The 16,513-nt window shown below is 38.2% G+C and overlaps 1 protein-coding gene across 32 annotated transcripts in view; it reads left to right on the top strand.

The window, feature by feature from the left end:
* TENM3 (teneurin transmembrane protein 3) overlaps positions 1-16,513 on the top strand; it is a 1,327,252-nt gene that overhangs the window by 1,273,417 nt on the left and 37,322 nt on the right. For 21 of the 32 annotated variants that reach the window (XM_072037263.1, XM_072037264.1, XM_072037262.1 and 18 more), the window contains 5 exons: positions 6,120-6,387; positions 6,976-7,119; positions 10,125-10,374; positions 10,774-10,794; positions 15,966-16,198. In XM_072037263.1, the coding sequence (XP_071893364.1) occupies positions 6,120-6,387; positions 6,976-7,119; positions 10,125-10,374; positions 10,774-10,794; positions 15,966-16,198 (916 nt within the window). The remainder of the gene's footprint in view (positions 1-6,119; positions 6,388-6,975; positions 7,120-10,124; positions 10,375-10,773; positions 10,795-15,965; positions 16,199-16,513) is intronic. The other 11 variants (XM_038177885.2, XM_072037272.1, XM_072037269.1 and 8 more) reach the window with 3 other exon arrangements.

Below are 16,513 nucleotides of genomic sequence, written 5' to 3'. Positions count from 1 at the left end.
ATATAGAAAATGTATTCAAAAAATTTTAGAGCTTTTTAAGAAAATAGCAAAATCATTAAGCAATTCATGGAAGGAGCAGGTTAAAAGTAAAGATGTAAGGAAATTACAACTAAACAGTCACACAAATCAAGACCATGCTAGGAAATTGTTGCTTTTATCCTATCTTTCCGTGCTGCTGTTAGTTGCAAGTCAATTAAAAGAAAGGATTTGCAAAACACAGTCCACTGAAAAACAGCCCTGATTTACTTGTTTTGGCAACAGATGATAGATTCAGTTCCTGAAGTGATGGCAAATGGCTTAGATAGATGGTGTATAAATCAAGAAAAAGTAATAATAGAAAAATGTCAGAAAAAGAAGTCATTTTGTGAGCAGTGGGACTAATGAAGTCTAGATTCCAACTAATTCCCACTGCTATAATTGCAGCTCTCTGCCATGTCCAGTCCTTCCCCCACTGACTGCATTTAGCCGCTTTCTCATGGGAGTGCCAGTTTGGATACTAACTTCCCTACACAAATCTTTTTTTTTTTTTCTTTCTTGTCTTTTGTTCTTGTTGTTGGGTTTGTTTTGTTTGATTGATTGATTGTGGGTTTTTTTGTTTGTTTGTTTGTTTGTTTGTTTTTTCTAAAAACTAAAGGAACTAAGTTATCTTAGTGATTTCTGCTATTGTTTCAGATTTGATTGAGATTTGCTACCAAGTTCAAAGGGTGGGAGATCTGGTAGGCAGGACTAGTGGTTCAGTCTGCTTTCCTTGCAAAACCAGAAGAAAACATCATATTCTCCCTGAATACTAAGTGTTAATGGGTGATTTCTGATGAGGGAAAAAAAGTAGTGTTGCTGTGTATGCAAAAAATAAAAAATAAAAATAATCCAGGAATGTGTAAAAAAATCAAGAAATATTTTCTTTCATATACTTTGTTCATCAGACATATGTAATGCCCTGCTTCAGCAGGTGGGAGCCGTGCCTGGGAAGTACTCTTCAGGGTCATATTCCCCTCAGAAACACTTCATGCACAAGTCTGTCTCCCAAAAAATTCACCAATCTTATAAAAGATGAGCAGGTTCAGGTGCCATTAAAAACTGCCTGTTCAGGTCCAGAGGAACTGCTATAAATCTTTTCATTTAAAAGAGGGTGATGCCAGTTTAAAGCATGGGAGGCTGGCTGAAGGCATAAGGAAAGAAAGCGTTTCCCGTGTCTTGCAGTCAGCATCAGTCACCCCGTTGGTGCAGTGTGACAGCGCTCACTGTCACAGACTGGAGAAAATGATGTGCTGCTATAATCATCATCATCCCTTGAAGTGCTTCATCATCCCTTGGAGATAATGTTTCCAAAAGAGTGTACTTAGTGGCTTATGAATCCCAAAATGATCAGAAGGGGAATTAAAGTCTGTGCTGAAGAAGCAGCACAAAAGAAAACTGAAAAAAGAGGACAAGTACAAGGAAACAAAGAATGCAGTAGGTGGAGAGGTGATCACAGACCCAGCAGATCATTACTCAAAATGGATGATAATAAATACATGTTAACTAAATTTGACTATTTAGACGTAATTTTTTATCCGCTTTCAGTTGCAAGTCAGCATGCTTTGCCTAGACTTAACTAGCTGAGATTAGTTAGCATGGAACAAGGAGTTAAACTACATGCAGATGAGGGAGATCAGGTTGCGCTGGAGCTGCTTATACGTATTAGGTAATATCATTGCTGTGTTTTTCCTAATATAATAGATGTCTGTATGCCGTATATTGCAGTGTGGTCTGGCAGAAACCCACGTGTGAGTCACAATGAGTTCTGAAAACTCACAACTCAATGAGTTCAGTTCTGAAACTTTTTGTGGCTTTCCTTCTCCTACACTTCCATTATTCACTGTTACGTATGCTTGCAAGGCTCCAAGATGCCTTCTGCAGGTCCTGAGCAGCTTGCTTCCATCACCTCAAGTGTGTGGGTGAATGAAGGCTGAAAAGTATTCTTTCAAATTGTATGTTTTCCTTCAGATTGTATGCTTACATGTGTTTAGAGGGAAGTGGCTTTGACCGCATCTGTGGAGCGTGACCTGCATGATTAAGGGACCAAGGCAGGTTTGGAGACCTACATTGTTAGGGGACCAATTAGTGAGTGTAGATGCTTTGGTTTAATTCCAGTGTTGCCTGGGTGAACTGTGGATGAGTTTTGTCAAAACAGTTCAAGATTGCACACTTTTTTTCTCTGACTCTGTTTTACTACTGGCAATACTATGCAGCGGAAATTGGTAAAATTTCTTCACCCAGAAGAATTAAGGGTAAAATAGGGGCCTCAGTAACTTAATAAAATTATTATGTTTGTAACTTCAAGATGTCCAGGTTTTCACCAAATAAATTAACCTATTTTTTCATTAAACCTTGCAGTCTAATAGGACGCCTAGATATTTCAGTCTTATATGGATGCTATATCCTGGCTTCACTTAGCTTAATCTGTAAAATCTGAATTTGTACTGAGAAAACAATGAAGATTACTTCATTGAGCTAAATATTTCCATTTAAGCGTCCTTGTTTACCAGCAGTTTATCTAATTTTCTTCTCTTTGTTTTCTGTTTTAGACTTTATATGTACCTCTTGGTTTATGCTTTTACTGACACATTTTTAGCCTGATAGGTACATGTTTTTTTCCATCCTTCTCTGTGGTATCTCAACAATGCTTTAACTCTATAAAAAACAAGCATTTTTTCCCCTTTTCATTTCTCCTTGCTTTATATTGTTAACCCAGGGTTATGTCTTTATAAGTTTGTTTAAGAGCCTCAATTCTAGGGGAAGTTGTTTTTTTAAAAAAGAAAAAGATTTTTCCATCTTGAAATGAGCAGCTTCAGCTTCTGCTTAAAGAAGTATAATTTTAGTATTCTTTGGTCTCAAGCTTTGTGCAATAATAGTAGTTACCAATACTTACCGGTGTCTAAACATGCCATCTTTATCCCTCTCAAACCACGATGATGTTACATTTTAGTACAGCAGTTCAGCTCCTTACATCTCTGCAAAGAACCTTTTTCTGACACTAGAAGTTCAAGTTTACACTCATTTGTGAATTTTTTTCTCAAATCCTCTGTTGAGGTTGCTCATCTGACAAAAGTACTAGGCAATACAGCAGGCATTTTCCCCCTAATTGAGTGTAAATTCCCAATTCAGGATTCTTAATACTATCGGAGCGTGCCACCTGAATCGCATCGTATTGTGGAGCAGGAAAGCATTCCAGAGCCCGGGCAGCTTTAGTCCTTCTGGCCGAGGACGAGGAGTCCTGAGCAATTTATGTGACTCAGTCACCCACATGAACTTTGGGGAGAGGAAACTCTGTCTTTGAGAAAATTGAGGTGACCCTTATCTGAGTCCTGTAGGTTAAGTATTTCACAGCTTTCCTCCCAAGAAGCTTGATCATCCGTAAATAAAATGTCAGCCCTTCTTATGTGGTGGGGGGGCTATAACTCAGTCCCCGTAGGGTGTCAGCATTTCTGGAGGTAGTTTGATACTCTGTCGGGAAAAGGTAAAGTACAGACAGATTGGTTGTGCTGGCGATTCCTGATGTGACTTTTATACCCAGTGACTTTCCTGATTGCTTTACAATTGATGTGTTGTCATGGCTCCCATAGGATGCTCTCTGCTGTGCCCGATGATTTAACGTTTCAGATGAACATTAAACTGTTTAATTCTCTTTGTAATGCTTGATTCTAGGAGAGAGATTGAGATGCATAACCTTACCTCTAGATTTCTAAAGTTCGCAAGAAAATAAGTTACTACAGGGAATATTTTATGGAAAGAAGGAAGTTATAAGTCAGATTTCCAGCAGATGTTTGAGGCTTCTGCAGAAACTAATAATAGGGGTTCGTGTTTTTTTTTTTGTTTTAAACCTCGCTGAGAACTGCGTGTGTCCTACTTTCTAATTTGATAGTAATCCAAATACACAGTGGAATTTCTTGGAAATTGAAACTTCAAGGTGTCCTCTTTATTGTCTGTTATCTCAGGCAAGAGTATCAGAAGACCACCTAAGTGTTTAACACTGCTCTTCCACAGTTAAAGTTGTAAAAGAAACAGTGGTCTTAACAGGAGACCAGTCAAGTCCATTAAATTGTGTCCTATTACAAGTGTATTATTTCTTTTTCTCCTCTTGCTTACGGAGAACTCCATCTGTTAGACCAGATTTAATGTGCAGTAGATGAGAGTCCCGCTGATGTCTTGAGGAGGAATTTGTCTTTTGTTCATTGGTGTTTTGTGTTGTTCCTTCAAAGTCTTAGAAAAGGAATATGTTCACAATTGCTTTTCTCTCTAGAGAGTTTTGTTTGTTTGTTCAGAAAAGATTTTCTTCTCATCTGGCTTAGGTACTGTGTGTATATATGACTGAGGGAGAGCAGACTAGATTTTCAAACAGAATTGATACAACTCATCTCCTTCCAGGTGATGGTACTGCTTGTCATTTCTCTCAGTGATGCCAGGTTGCTGGTGGGGGGAAAAAAGAAACTTTCAAAGCTTAAGAATTAAGAATTTCATTTGTCCAGTGTCTTCCAGTGCCTCCTTTATTTCCCACAGCTCTGTTACAGCCTTGCTGGAGTTGAAGAGTCATATCCTTACATGTCAGATATTAGTAGCCATTTATGCCAGACCATGAGCCAAAATACTATTTCTGATTTGTTGCTGCTGTTGTTGAGGGGAAGGAGGCAAATGCAATTAATAGTATACAAATCTATATACCAGCAGTAGTGCTAACATAGGTAATGTTGTATCATCTGTTGCCCTCCTCAGGACCATAGAACCACATATTTTGATTCTGTTCAACCCAGTCAGTTGTTTAAAAGCAGTGTCTGAGGATTCTCTAGCATAGAGAACGCTGGAGAAAACCTGAGCTACAGAAATCCTAAGCTAACATAGCACTTCTTCAGTAGCCAGCTTTTGATGGCACTGAAGTCTCAAGCTTAATGTCAGGGATATTTGTTCACTCCCTGAAGTCTGCTTTCTACTCTGATACTAATTAGTGTTTGGTCTTCAGAGTTCAGGACCAGGAGACAGGTAGGTAAAATACAGCTTTCCAAATGTACTTCCCCAGGAGTGCTCTTTTGACACTACAAAGGCTCCGGGCTTGTGATTCAGCATCCTTTGCCCTCTATTCCCCCCACAGAAACATTATGTTTATAGATGTGTCTAGATACTTCTTTTTCCTTATTTTCAATAAGCAAGGATGGTTGGTAGCTGTGCAGCCAAAGTGCTGGCTCTCAGTGTTTAGGGACATGATTCTAATAGAGTTTTATGTCCCAACTGAGGTATAGGACAGTATTGGCTGTCTTCATCCACGTTACGCAGAAACCTTCCACATCCATCCATCACCCACTAAAGCTCCCCAGCTCAAAGGCACAGACAAGGTAGAGGGGGGAGGAGCCTTTTAAAAATAAAATTGAATCATTGCACCTCTCTGAAATGAGAAAGTGGTGAGCTGATGTCTGAGTAGTGAATATTGATCAGGAAATATGGAAAAGCTTTCCCTGAGGCATCCTACTTATCTCAGTGAAATAAATGGAAGAATACTCTGGTTTAAAGTATTTACAATCCACAGATAATGCAAATAATAAACCACCTAAAAGTCCTTCCTGTGTTGCGCCATTACCATGTGAACTTCAGGAGCAATTAGAGATCCTAACTAAATCTGAAGCTCTGCAGTGTTTTGAGGCTCTTTTGCCTTTATTATATATCCATAGTTAGGATATGGACAGCGGCACAAGAAGGGGCTGTTTACACTTAGGTAGAAGATGTTTTTCTGCTGGTTTTGGAAAAAGCATTTGGGAAGGCTCTCCATACTCTCCTCTTCTCCATACCTTCACCCATTAAAGTAAAGGGGACATCTTTGAAACCTTCAGCAGAATGTATGAACTAAGCAGCTTTAGTCTAACAAAGATGTAAGACTTTGCTATTCTGTGAAAAAAAAAAAAGGAAAAAAAAAGTGAAATACTGTTCTTTGTTTGTTTTTATTTTACATATTAAATGAAGGCCAGATTTAGATGATACTTCATAATGGATTGTTGTGTAGCATCATATCAAGCCCCGTTTTACAATATCTGCATTGTTACATTTAATTTCCAGATCATTCACATGTTGCCTTTTTTCTTACCAATGCATAGGTACTTCATGAAGAAACGACAATACCAGGAACTGATCTGAAGTTATCATACTTAAGCTCCAGGGCTGCAGGATATAAATCTGTTTTGAAGATCACTATGACCCAATCTGTTATACCATTTAATCTAATGAAAGTTCATCTTATGGTGGCAGTGGTGGGAAGGCTTTTCCAGAAATGGTTCCCTGCATCTCCAAATCTGGCTTATACTTTCATATGGGATAAAACTGATGCATACAATCAGAGAGTCTATGGATTATCTGAAGCTGTTGGTATGTGTGTTAAGCAAAAGTTTGTTTTTTTTAGCATTTTTGCTATTGTCTTGAAAATAGAGAAACATATCTGAAATACCTGTATCCATTAATCAGAAAATGTTTAGCATAATAAGATAAGAAACAATGGTGGGTAGTAAAGTATATTAAACTACACAAATCTAAACTTTAAATTATGAGAAAAGCATGCTTCAAAAGGAAAAAGAGACCGCTCGCTGTCATTTTCCACCCGTAGTTCTTACCCATGAGTAACTCTCAGCCTAATAATATGGTATGGTGTTCAGTCTGTGCACTCCCCATATTTTAGAGCACAATAGCATTCTGACATAATTCACAAAACAGGTTTCTTCTGTACCTGTCCTCTTCTAATTCTTTTTAATAAGTAAGATTATTTTAATAACCCAAGATTACTTTTTAAAGAATTTTGAAATTCTGTTTAGTATTTTCAATACATCTAAGGAAGCCGTAGGGATTTTTAGGTAGCCTGGGAGAGGAGAAGAACACACACAGTTTAGGAAATTACATTCTTTAAACTATTAATCTGAACAAGTTTCTATATTTAATGAGGAAATGCACTGTTTTTTTCAGTGTCTGTAGGCTACGAATATGAATCTTGCTTGGATCTGACTCTCTGGGAAAAGCGGACTGCCATTTTGCAAGGCTATGAACTGGATGCCTCCAACATGGGTGGCTGGACATTGGATAAACACCATGTCTTGGACGTTCAGAATGGTAAGGAGTTAAGCTTCCTCTTCCTAATTTTAATACTCAGCTGCCTCTCAACTGCCCCACACCTTATTCATCTCATTTTAGCTTTTCAAATGTTTGCTTCTATATTTTAAAAAACGGAAATTACAGAATGCTTTGCATGTAATAAATGCTTTGCTTCCTCCTACTAATGCATATGCATTAATAAGCGCATCTAACAGTGCCATTCTAAATTGGATATGTTATCCAAAGAAACCACCCCCAAAAAATTTAAGTGATGCTAAAGAGACACTGTTTCTAAAGCAATTGTAGATGTCACCATTGTTACTGGCACTAGCTGGATGTATGGTAGCAGTATCTGGAACACTTCTTTTCACAATGATTAAAAATTAAATGGCAATAGCAGGCATTCCTGCCGAACCGAGAGGTCTCCACTTCCAGTTTTAAATCCTTCATTTATACAGGAGATTTTCCCCTTCAGGTCATGATATCCCCAGCCACAGCATTACTGCTGAGAGGCGCATTTAGTGCATGGTTACAATCTATTCTGGAGGATAAGCAGTTGTTTCCACTGTCCTCTCATTTAAACCCTTCCCTGACGTACATCCTCCCCAGGATGCGTGGTCAGCTCGACACATTGCAGGTGACAAATGACAGTGCCTTCAGTCAACGAAGGCTCCTTATGCCCCTCATTATCAGGACAGGCTCCAGTTGCCAGTGAGCAAGTCCTCTTTAATCCCAGTGAAAAGATGAGGAGCAGGACACATTTAACAAGGACCGTGCCTTGGCATCAAGGTCAATTTGTCCAGTGTGTCTCTCAATTACTGCCAGGTGGGTGCCATGCTAAGGAAACACCAGCTGAACACTGAACAGGAGGAAATATGTAAAAATTGGGCTAGAAGTGTGTAAGAAAGGTGAAATAGACAAAGTTGCATAGCTTATGGTGGAAGTTGGTTGCACTGAATTTTTGTGGAAAGGAGGTACCCAGAAGTAATTCAGCGGGAAGAACATCACTTCTGTGGTACCCAGTGTCCCTCAGAGGTCCTGCTAGTGCATCAGTTTATTTGCTGTGATATGCTAATCATCACCTAAAAGCCTTGCTTCTGGCTAGTAGAAAAACAAGGTACCCAAATAAAGGGAAAGGTGTCATTGTACCTAATTTAAAAGTGGGTGGGGAAATGTGCGTACTCCTGAAAGGTAATTCATCTAAAAATGTAAAGAGCTACAATTATATATATATATATATATATATATATAAAATATTGATACTGTTCACAAGTTGAATTGGCGGTGGCTTTAAATTATTTTCAAGAGTACATTTGACAAGTAATGACTTTTCAAAGTGACGTGTGTCTAATTGAATAAATGAAGTGGAGAGTTGTAATGGCAAGGTGGGTGAGCTGGAGAAATGTATTCAGAAGAGAGTGCAGACACTGTTTGTACGGACATCCTAAGCTACTGCAGTAAATAGTCTAATGTGCATCTCTTAGTCTGTGATAATAGAGGAGAAATGTGAAGGACCAATTTTTCAAGGTAATGACAGAATAAATCAGATGCAATAGTGCACTGTGCTGACTTGTAGAATTCCTCTGATGAAAATTATAGAACTCAGCTATTTCAGGCAAAATTATGGTTCCATGATTGTCATAAATGATGTAATCATAGGAGAGGGGATTTCGTATACTGCTAATGCATTCTGGCTTTGACTATTCATGAAAAACACATTCTCCTTCTTTTGATTTAGATTACTTATTTAGATTACTTGTCGTTAAGTTTCCATAAACCATTTTCATTCTTCCCGATTTGATCATGTTTATTGGTCTTATGTTTATAATCTTCCAAATTTTATAACATTAAAAAGTAGTGAAGCCACCTAAAGCATTTAAAGGGCAAAGTGTTTTTTCCTCATATCTTTCAGTATAAAGAATGCATTTTTGAGGTGAGGACTGACAGAGGAATACATCTTAAATTTCCTCTAAGCACCTCAAAAGACAAATGTATCCCTTAGCCCCAAATTGCCTTTGAAACTGTATGGACAATTGGTAAAGCATTTATCACTGTAAAGTACAAAGTAAGTGGCACATGGTTTACATGGATTATACCACGAAAAGGTAAATTGTGACTTATGAGTACAACCATAACACCTGACCATTGGTAGAGTACCCCTTGACGGATTCACTGAGGTCTATAATACAAGAAGAATCTGGCAACATTTTTAACATGCTGTAAATTCAAACATTTTTTCCAAACTGAAGATTTAACATAAAGCATGCATTTTTCTTCTCAGTTTCCTATGGAGGCTATAAGGAAGAAAAATACTGCTGGCACATTCCTTTGTCTTTACAAAATTACTGTTCCTTTCATGCCTCAAAGCAGAATTAAGTTTAAGAGACAGGTTGGCCTGGCACCACAATTTTTTTTGTTTTTTTGACATTTTTAATAACTGCCTATAACTGCAGACATGGTATTGAGGCAGACTTTATTGCCAGAGGTAGATTTTTATTGTGAGCTGAGTAAAGAGCCTTTTATAATGTAAGAGTGTGGCAATCTCCAACTTTTTGAAGTAACTGTTTAATTCATATTTTCAATTTGTGGTAGTAATCTGCTTTAGATTACATTTGACAACATATTCATAATTAGTTATAGTAGGGCATTAGAGATGCAATTTGCAAGTACATTTTTTTCCTTTTTAATGATATATACACAGGTAGAATTTCAGTTCTTTTAGGAGAATTTCTAAACAGAAGTTTAAAATACATTTTTACTACATTTTTTGGACAAGATAATTTAATGCTTTGTGTGTGTTTTAGTGTATTTGTGACTTTATTAAAACATTTGTAGTTCATAACTAAGTTCTGTTACTTGTAGTGAGAAAAAAAGTGGTGCTGAAACAATTACAAGTCCATTAAACTATATTACTCAAATAAAAAGAGATATTCAGAATATCTATACATCATCTCCTGTACATACATTCAAGGTTTTTATAAACTTTGTTGTTGTTATTTTGTGGTTTTTATATTATCTGCCAGGAATCCTCTACAAAGGAAATGGTGAAAATCAATTCATATCTCAGCAACCCCCAGTTGTCAGTAGCATCATGGGCAATGGAAGAAGACGCAGCATCTCCTGTCCAAGTTGTAACGGTCAAGCTGATGGTAATAAACTACTGGCTCCAGTTGCCTTAGCTTGTGGGATAGATGGAAGTCTTTACATTGGAGATTTCAACTATGTTCGACGGATATTTCCATCTGGAAATGTAACTAGTGTTCTGGAGCTAAGGTATGTTTTACTCACATTTGGACCTTTTGAGTTGTGAATTACTGATGCAAACTGAAGTGTGGAATGGATTTCTGATGTTGTGTAAGTTAGGGCTTCCAAATGCTTTTGAAGCAAAAAAGTGGACTCAAAAATTTTAACATGTTGGAAATAGTATTTAAAAGTGAAACGATAAAAATTTCCATGGTAAAATACCTTAACTCTGTAAATGCAAACTGTGAGAATTTGGTCTTCTCAGAGTAATTATTCTGTGGGTTTAAAGAGTGAGCCTATATAGTCAACGCGAGTGGACCTCTTCACTAATGAGAGATTTAAATGTTGCCTTCTTTTCATCTTCTAACATCCTTTCTGAATATTTTTCTAATAATGTTTTTCTGTTCTTTTTTACTTGCTCCCACCAAGAAATAAAGATTTTAGACATAGGTAAGCATTTCTTAAAGAAGATTTCTATATTTCTAACTGTTCTTTTTTCTTTTTTAACAAATGAATGCTTATAATGGACAAGTCCTTTCTGAGATGTATTATTAGGAAAGGGGAGTATTTTTCAAAAATAATGAGTTCATACGTTTTAGTTATGTCAGCTGTCAGGCTGCATCGTCCTTTCAGATACAAGCTCCTATTTTCTCATCACTCTCTGTCCGCAGCCAGGCTTCTTTTTACGCTTGTATGTGCCCTCCTGCACTATCCCTTCATGCCTTCTTGCTCCTGTTCCTTTGCTCACACTTCCGCTGTTTCTATCAAAACTCATTCATTAGTCAGATCCCCCAAATACAGTGAGAAGAGCATATAACTAATAGAAGTATTACAGAAGTAGAAATTACAGAAGTATAAAGTGAGTTCATTTCATTAGCCTTTTGATGCTGAGCCTTTTCAAGCTCACATTAAGCAGATGCTTTTGTTTAAATGTGAACTTTTCTTAGTAATGAAAGCTGAAATTGTCATGTAATAACAAGACTCCAGCAGTTCAGATTGTGAAGTACGTGAAGATTCCATAAGGCTTGTCACAGAAACAAGAGTAATCAGAGGGGTTGTAGTGCAGCATTCATCTGTCCTGGCATAGGTACAATAGTGGCAAGAACAGAGGTGAGGAAGGTGGATGCTTAGAAGTGCTTTGCCATAGCAGCTGTCACTGAAAAGGAGACAAAAACAACGTTATGCTAAAGCCTTGTTGGATACATGAAGCGCTGCAAGACTTTGTGTCAGACTTGCTAAGTACAGGGCTCAGCAGCCCTGCAGGGTCTCTTTCGCTCCTTTTTTGCTGTCAACCTTTTTCCTTCCTCATTTTTCAACAAGGAGAGTCATATCTCAGTTCTCCTTTAGACCATTTTTTTTTAAATTCACTTAAATCTGAACCTTCTTTATAAGGACAGGTTTTATGTTCAAAAAAATTATTTCAAATGGGTTAGGCAAAAAATTCCATGACTAAATAAGACGTTTGCATCACTGCTAATAGTCAGAAATGGGAGGTGATGCATAGTCTGGCTGGTTTTAAGTTATTTTCCAGGTGTGACTCTGAGGTAATCTGATAATTTTAGATTTCATTATTAAGTTTAATTTGCATTTGTTGCACTACTTTTAGAAGAAATCCCTTGTGATAACACAAAGCCGTGATTACAGCTGTATAAGACATTGTCTGACAAATATGTGGAATACAGAGTAATACCGAAAATGGGAATTTGGAATGGACAAAGGGGATTAAGGAGCTGGTGCGCAACGAGGTGTGTTTTGCTGTGATTTAGTGGTGACGGTCTCTCCTACCTTCAGCAGAATTGTGGTCACAGTCTCAGCTGTGGCCTTTCAGAAACAATTTGGCGAGGGCAAACATTGGGGCTTTTCTCTTTTATTCATGTACATGTGCATAAGCTCCAGACAGTGACATTGTAATCATACTGCAGAAATTAGGGTAACAGCATCTTCATAGGCTTGTATGGCAGCTACAAAGTGGGGGTTCCTCCTGTGGTAGGCAGATGCCTTGAAGACCATGGACAATGAGCACTGCAGCAGTGGTCGTGGAGCCCAGCAGGCAGGGAGGTGTTGAGCCCAGTGTGCAGCCCAACATGGTCTACTTGAGTCTGAGTTTTCTCTCCCATCACAGGACGTTTTCCCAGTGTGAAAACTCTTAGGGTTTTGCTGCTCAGGGACTTCTTAAGCCACAAGTGTACCTTTATGTTGAATATCCCCTGACAGCTCTTCGTTCTCTTGATTTATTTGACATTTTTTAAACATGTAAACTTTGAGCATCCACCAGATCCTGTGGCCATGAGTTCCCCCAGCTTGAGGACACACTGCGAGACAAAATAGCTTCTTTTGCCTGGTAAAATATGCATTCACCAAGTAAAACAGATGACAAGCACTAAATACTAGCTGAGAGCTGTTATCTGCTCAAGCATTCACCTTTCCTCACCTACAGACATGGTGGTTCAGCACAGAGAGCAAGTCTCCCACCTCAAGGAGTCTGTGCTCTAAATTAGGGAGACACTGCAGGTCAAATTTATTCTCTAATCTACCAGTGACCTAACGTTTTTTCAGTCTGAAAGCTGAGCTGATGTCTTTATACACCCTGCTGCCTATGGCTGATTAATGCTGATAGGCATTCATGGAAGCAATTTTTAGAAGGACTTTGAAGACAGGGAGGTCACTTGTAGGCTATGGCGATATCCTGCAGAGAGACAGAAAAAAGTTTTCTTAGACCTAAAAACAGCTTTGAGGGCATATGGTTTAGATGGCATACATTGGATAGGAGAGTATAGATCAGGGCCAGAGAAGGAAGAGTAGTGTTTTTTTAAATTCTGCATGGAGAGTAATGCAAGCGATCTGACAGCTGAGGATTTAAAAGAACAGCATAAGCAAGATGAAGCAGTGAGAAACAGATCATGACAGCAACTAAACAGTAGGCAGCACTTACAAGTAAGTTTTTCTAACATTTTACCATTTTGCATTAAGAAAACCAAAAACAGGAATGGGAAAATGTGCAAGGTCTGGTCACTGAAAAGGCTTAAGCTGTGTGCACACATGCACGTGTGTGTGTGCTTTAAATCGTTAGCACTGTTGATTAAGTGCAGATAGAACAAGATAATTTGTAGTTGTTTGTCTTTATTGGACCCTGTGTTGGCATGTAACCGCTTGTTTTCCAGAGCCCTGTGCAGCAGCCTGGCAATAGTGAATGAGCCCAGAAGCCTCTGGCTCTGCATTTTACTTCTCTGTTCTTGTTATTGGTAGAGGGCAGAGCCTTAATGTTATTTCAAACTACAGTGAAATAGAAGAATCTCTGCAGCTTTGCAGGTGTTAGATACTTAACCCTGTGCTATTTTAGAGGTCTGCATAGTGTGCATAAATGTCTTCTGGCTAGGAAACATGGTTTTCAGTGGATAGTGATCTAGTTCCTCAGATTGTGCCTTGCTCCAGAGAATTGGTGGTTTGTTCCTAACAGCTAAAGCTACCTCAGCTTTCTGACCTTCCCTTGAAAAGAAACACCAAAGTTAAGCCTGCTGTGTTGTCTCAGAAAGAAGCCATTAGACATTACTTAAGACAAATTGGAGAGTTTATATTGATTCAATAATACTCTATGTGCTCCCAAACCTCAGGGTTGTTGGGATTTTTTTTGATAAAATGAGAAAATATCCTTAAATTGTCATCTGTACTTTTTAATAAGGATGTACTACTTATTACCAGAACTCATTCTGACTAAGAAGGGCTGTACCATTTTTGCTGGAATTAATTAAAACATAAATGTTTTAATATATATGAAGAGAGCAGCTTTAAAAAATCTTTTTTAGATATTTAAAAAAAAATGTTAGGCATAAATCATTTAGTTGATTTGATGACTCTTTATTCCAACAACTGAAAAATACGATTTAGGCAATGTTAAATGAGTTGAAGAAAAGTACCTTAATTTAGATTATAGTAGCATAAGAAAGGACTTTATTTTAAATTACAATGAAATAAAATTTAATTCACATTTTGCTATGTGTTTATACGTGAAATGTCTGCAAAGTTTCTTAAAGACCAGAGTAATCATATAAATGGGTATAATTTAATTTGCAGCCCATGGAGATATAAATAATTTGTACACTATATAGTGATCGTATAAATGATCTCTTTGTAAATTAAGGTTCGGAAAATACCTTTAAACTACTTAGTGCATTGGCAATAACAAGTTTCTAACAGACAGAAATTTGAGTTAAGGCTCCACTTAATTGTTTTCAGACATGCTGTATAACATTCAGCTCCGTAGCAGGGCTTTTTAAGAGGTGCTAATCACTGTGTATTTGATTTCATTAGTCTGCTTCACTTGATTTCTTCCTTCTGCACCAACATGTTTAAACTCTTAAAACCAAAGAAAATCCTATTTATGCAACACATTTTTCTGTGTTTTTGTAATTGGAGAGCTATAAAAATCTGTCCCTGCTAAAAGGCATCGTTTGTTCACAAGTTGTTCCTGTTGGTCTCTTGTTGCTTTTTCCAAGTGGCAGTACATAAAAATGTGTTACATTAGCACAGTTATGTATTTACAAAATGTGAAGTACAGTGTTCTGCGAACAGATGTTTGGATATCACCAAGACTGGTAGATACGTTTCAGCAGCGCTTTTGCAAACATCAGAAGTGGAACTGACTGTTCTGACACTGATTCAATCCATTAGGAGAGCATCTGAAATTACCTCCTGTGTTTACATGACCTTATTTCAGTTCTTCATGCCGTAAATTAGGTCAGGAATCCTAACTGCGGTGGGTTAAGTTTCTACGTCGTAATATATCAACCCAAAAGGTACTCTCCAGGGTAGGTTTTTTCACCAGCAGGGGAGAAAAGACAGTAATTCTCAATTATGTAGCACCAGTGGAGAGGCAAAGTGTACGTTTCTGGGAAAATGGTTAGCAATATATATTTTCACTGTAATAAAGACTGTGTTGGCATAGTTAGTGGTTTTGTGCCAATGTGTACAGTTGTTTGAAATATGACTGTGTTAAGGAGAACGGAAAAGCTCCGCTCAGTGTTCTGGTGGAAAAGATGACATTTCCTAATGCGTTAAATCATGCATGTCACGTCTTTGAAAGCAGTGGATTAAACAAATACTTATGAAGGATGTCTTATCTCTTGCCTGTGAACTAATAATACGAACTCTGCCTTATCTGTTTATGAATTATATAAACCGTGCACCCCAGCAGCCTTATGTAAATTATAATAAAACGGAGAGGATGATAACAGCAACAAAGTGTAAGCTAGGGTTGGGGTCATGCTGCAAAGTTTGAAACTGAACCAAGGTTTCAGTCAACACCAGTTCTAAGACTCCACTGTTTTGATGTGGCCTATTATGGCGATGAGAAGTGTCTCTAATTATAGCATTGTAGACAAAATCGAATTTTCTGTCCCAAAAGGATGACTAGTCTAGGTTGGCCTGCCTCTGACACAGGAAACAAATGAAAACCGAGAAAAGCTGTGGGGCCATGACCTCTGCTGCATAAGCCCAGAGCACCAGCATGAGTGTTAACTATTTATGTATTAGTACAGACTGTGTGTGAACTGAAATCTTTTCTTCTTGGTCCGACATTGGTGCAATTAATTACAGCATGAGCAATGTGTAATTCCTTTTTACAGCAGCAACCCAGCCCACAGATACTACCTTGCAACTGACCCCGTGACAGGAGATTTGTACGTTTCGGACACAAACACGCGCAGGATCTATCGGCCCAGGTCACTCACGGGTGCGAAAGACCTGACGAAAAATGCTGAGGTAATAGGAGGAACCGGGGAGCAGTGCCTGCCCTTTGATGAGGCAAGATGTGGTGATGGAGGCAAGGCGGTGGAGGCAACTCTCATGAGCCCTAAAGGTAAATATGAAAGTTCAGAGATGGGCACGGTCATGTTTAATACAAGACTTGGTTCAAAAATGTAGTTTCGCATAATTTTTCCCAACGGGGAAAACCATTGAGGAAGAGAGCTGCAGGAGAGCCGGGTTAATTTTATAGTCAATATGTGGCTTTCATGGTTATTGAGCACTTTAAAATGCTCGTTTAGATTATGTGTTTGGCAAACAATGGTGAAGATGTAAAATCAGTGTTGCATGTGGTCCCACGTACCCAGTGTTTCAGGTTAACTTAAATGCTAGGCCTTTTTCTGCCCTTAATATACATACCACTATACAC

This window comes from Anas platyrhynchos, chromosome 4, assembly GCF_047663525.1.
Source record: "Anas platyrhynchos isolate ZD024472 breed Pekin duck chromosome 4, IASCAAS_PekinDuck_T2T, whole genome shotgun sequence".
NCBI lineage: Eukaryota > Metazoa > Chordata > Aves > Anseriformes > Anatidae > Anas > Anas platyrhynchos.
This window is presented reverse-complemented; position numbering and strand designations above follow the sequence as displayed.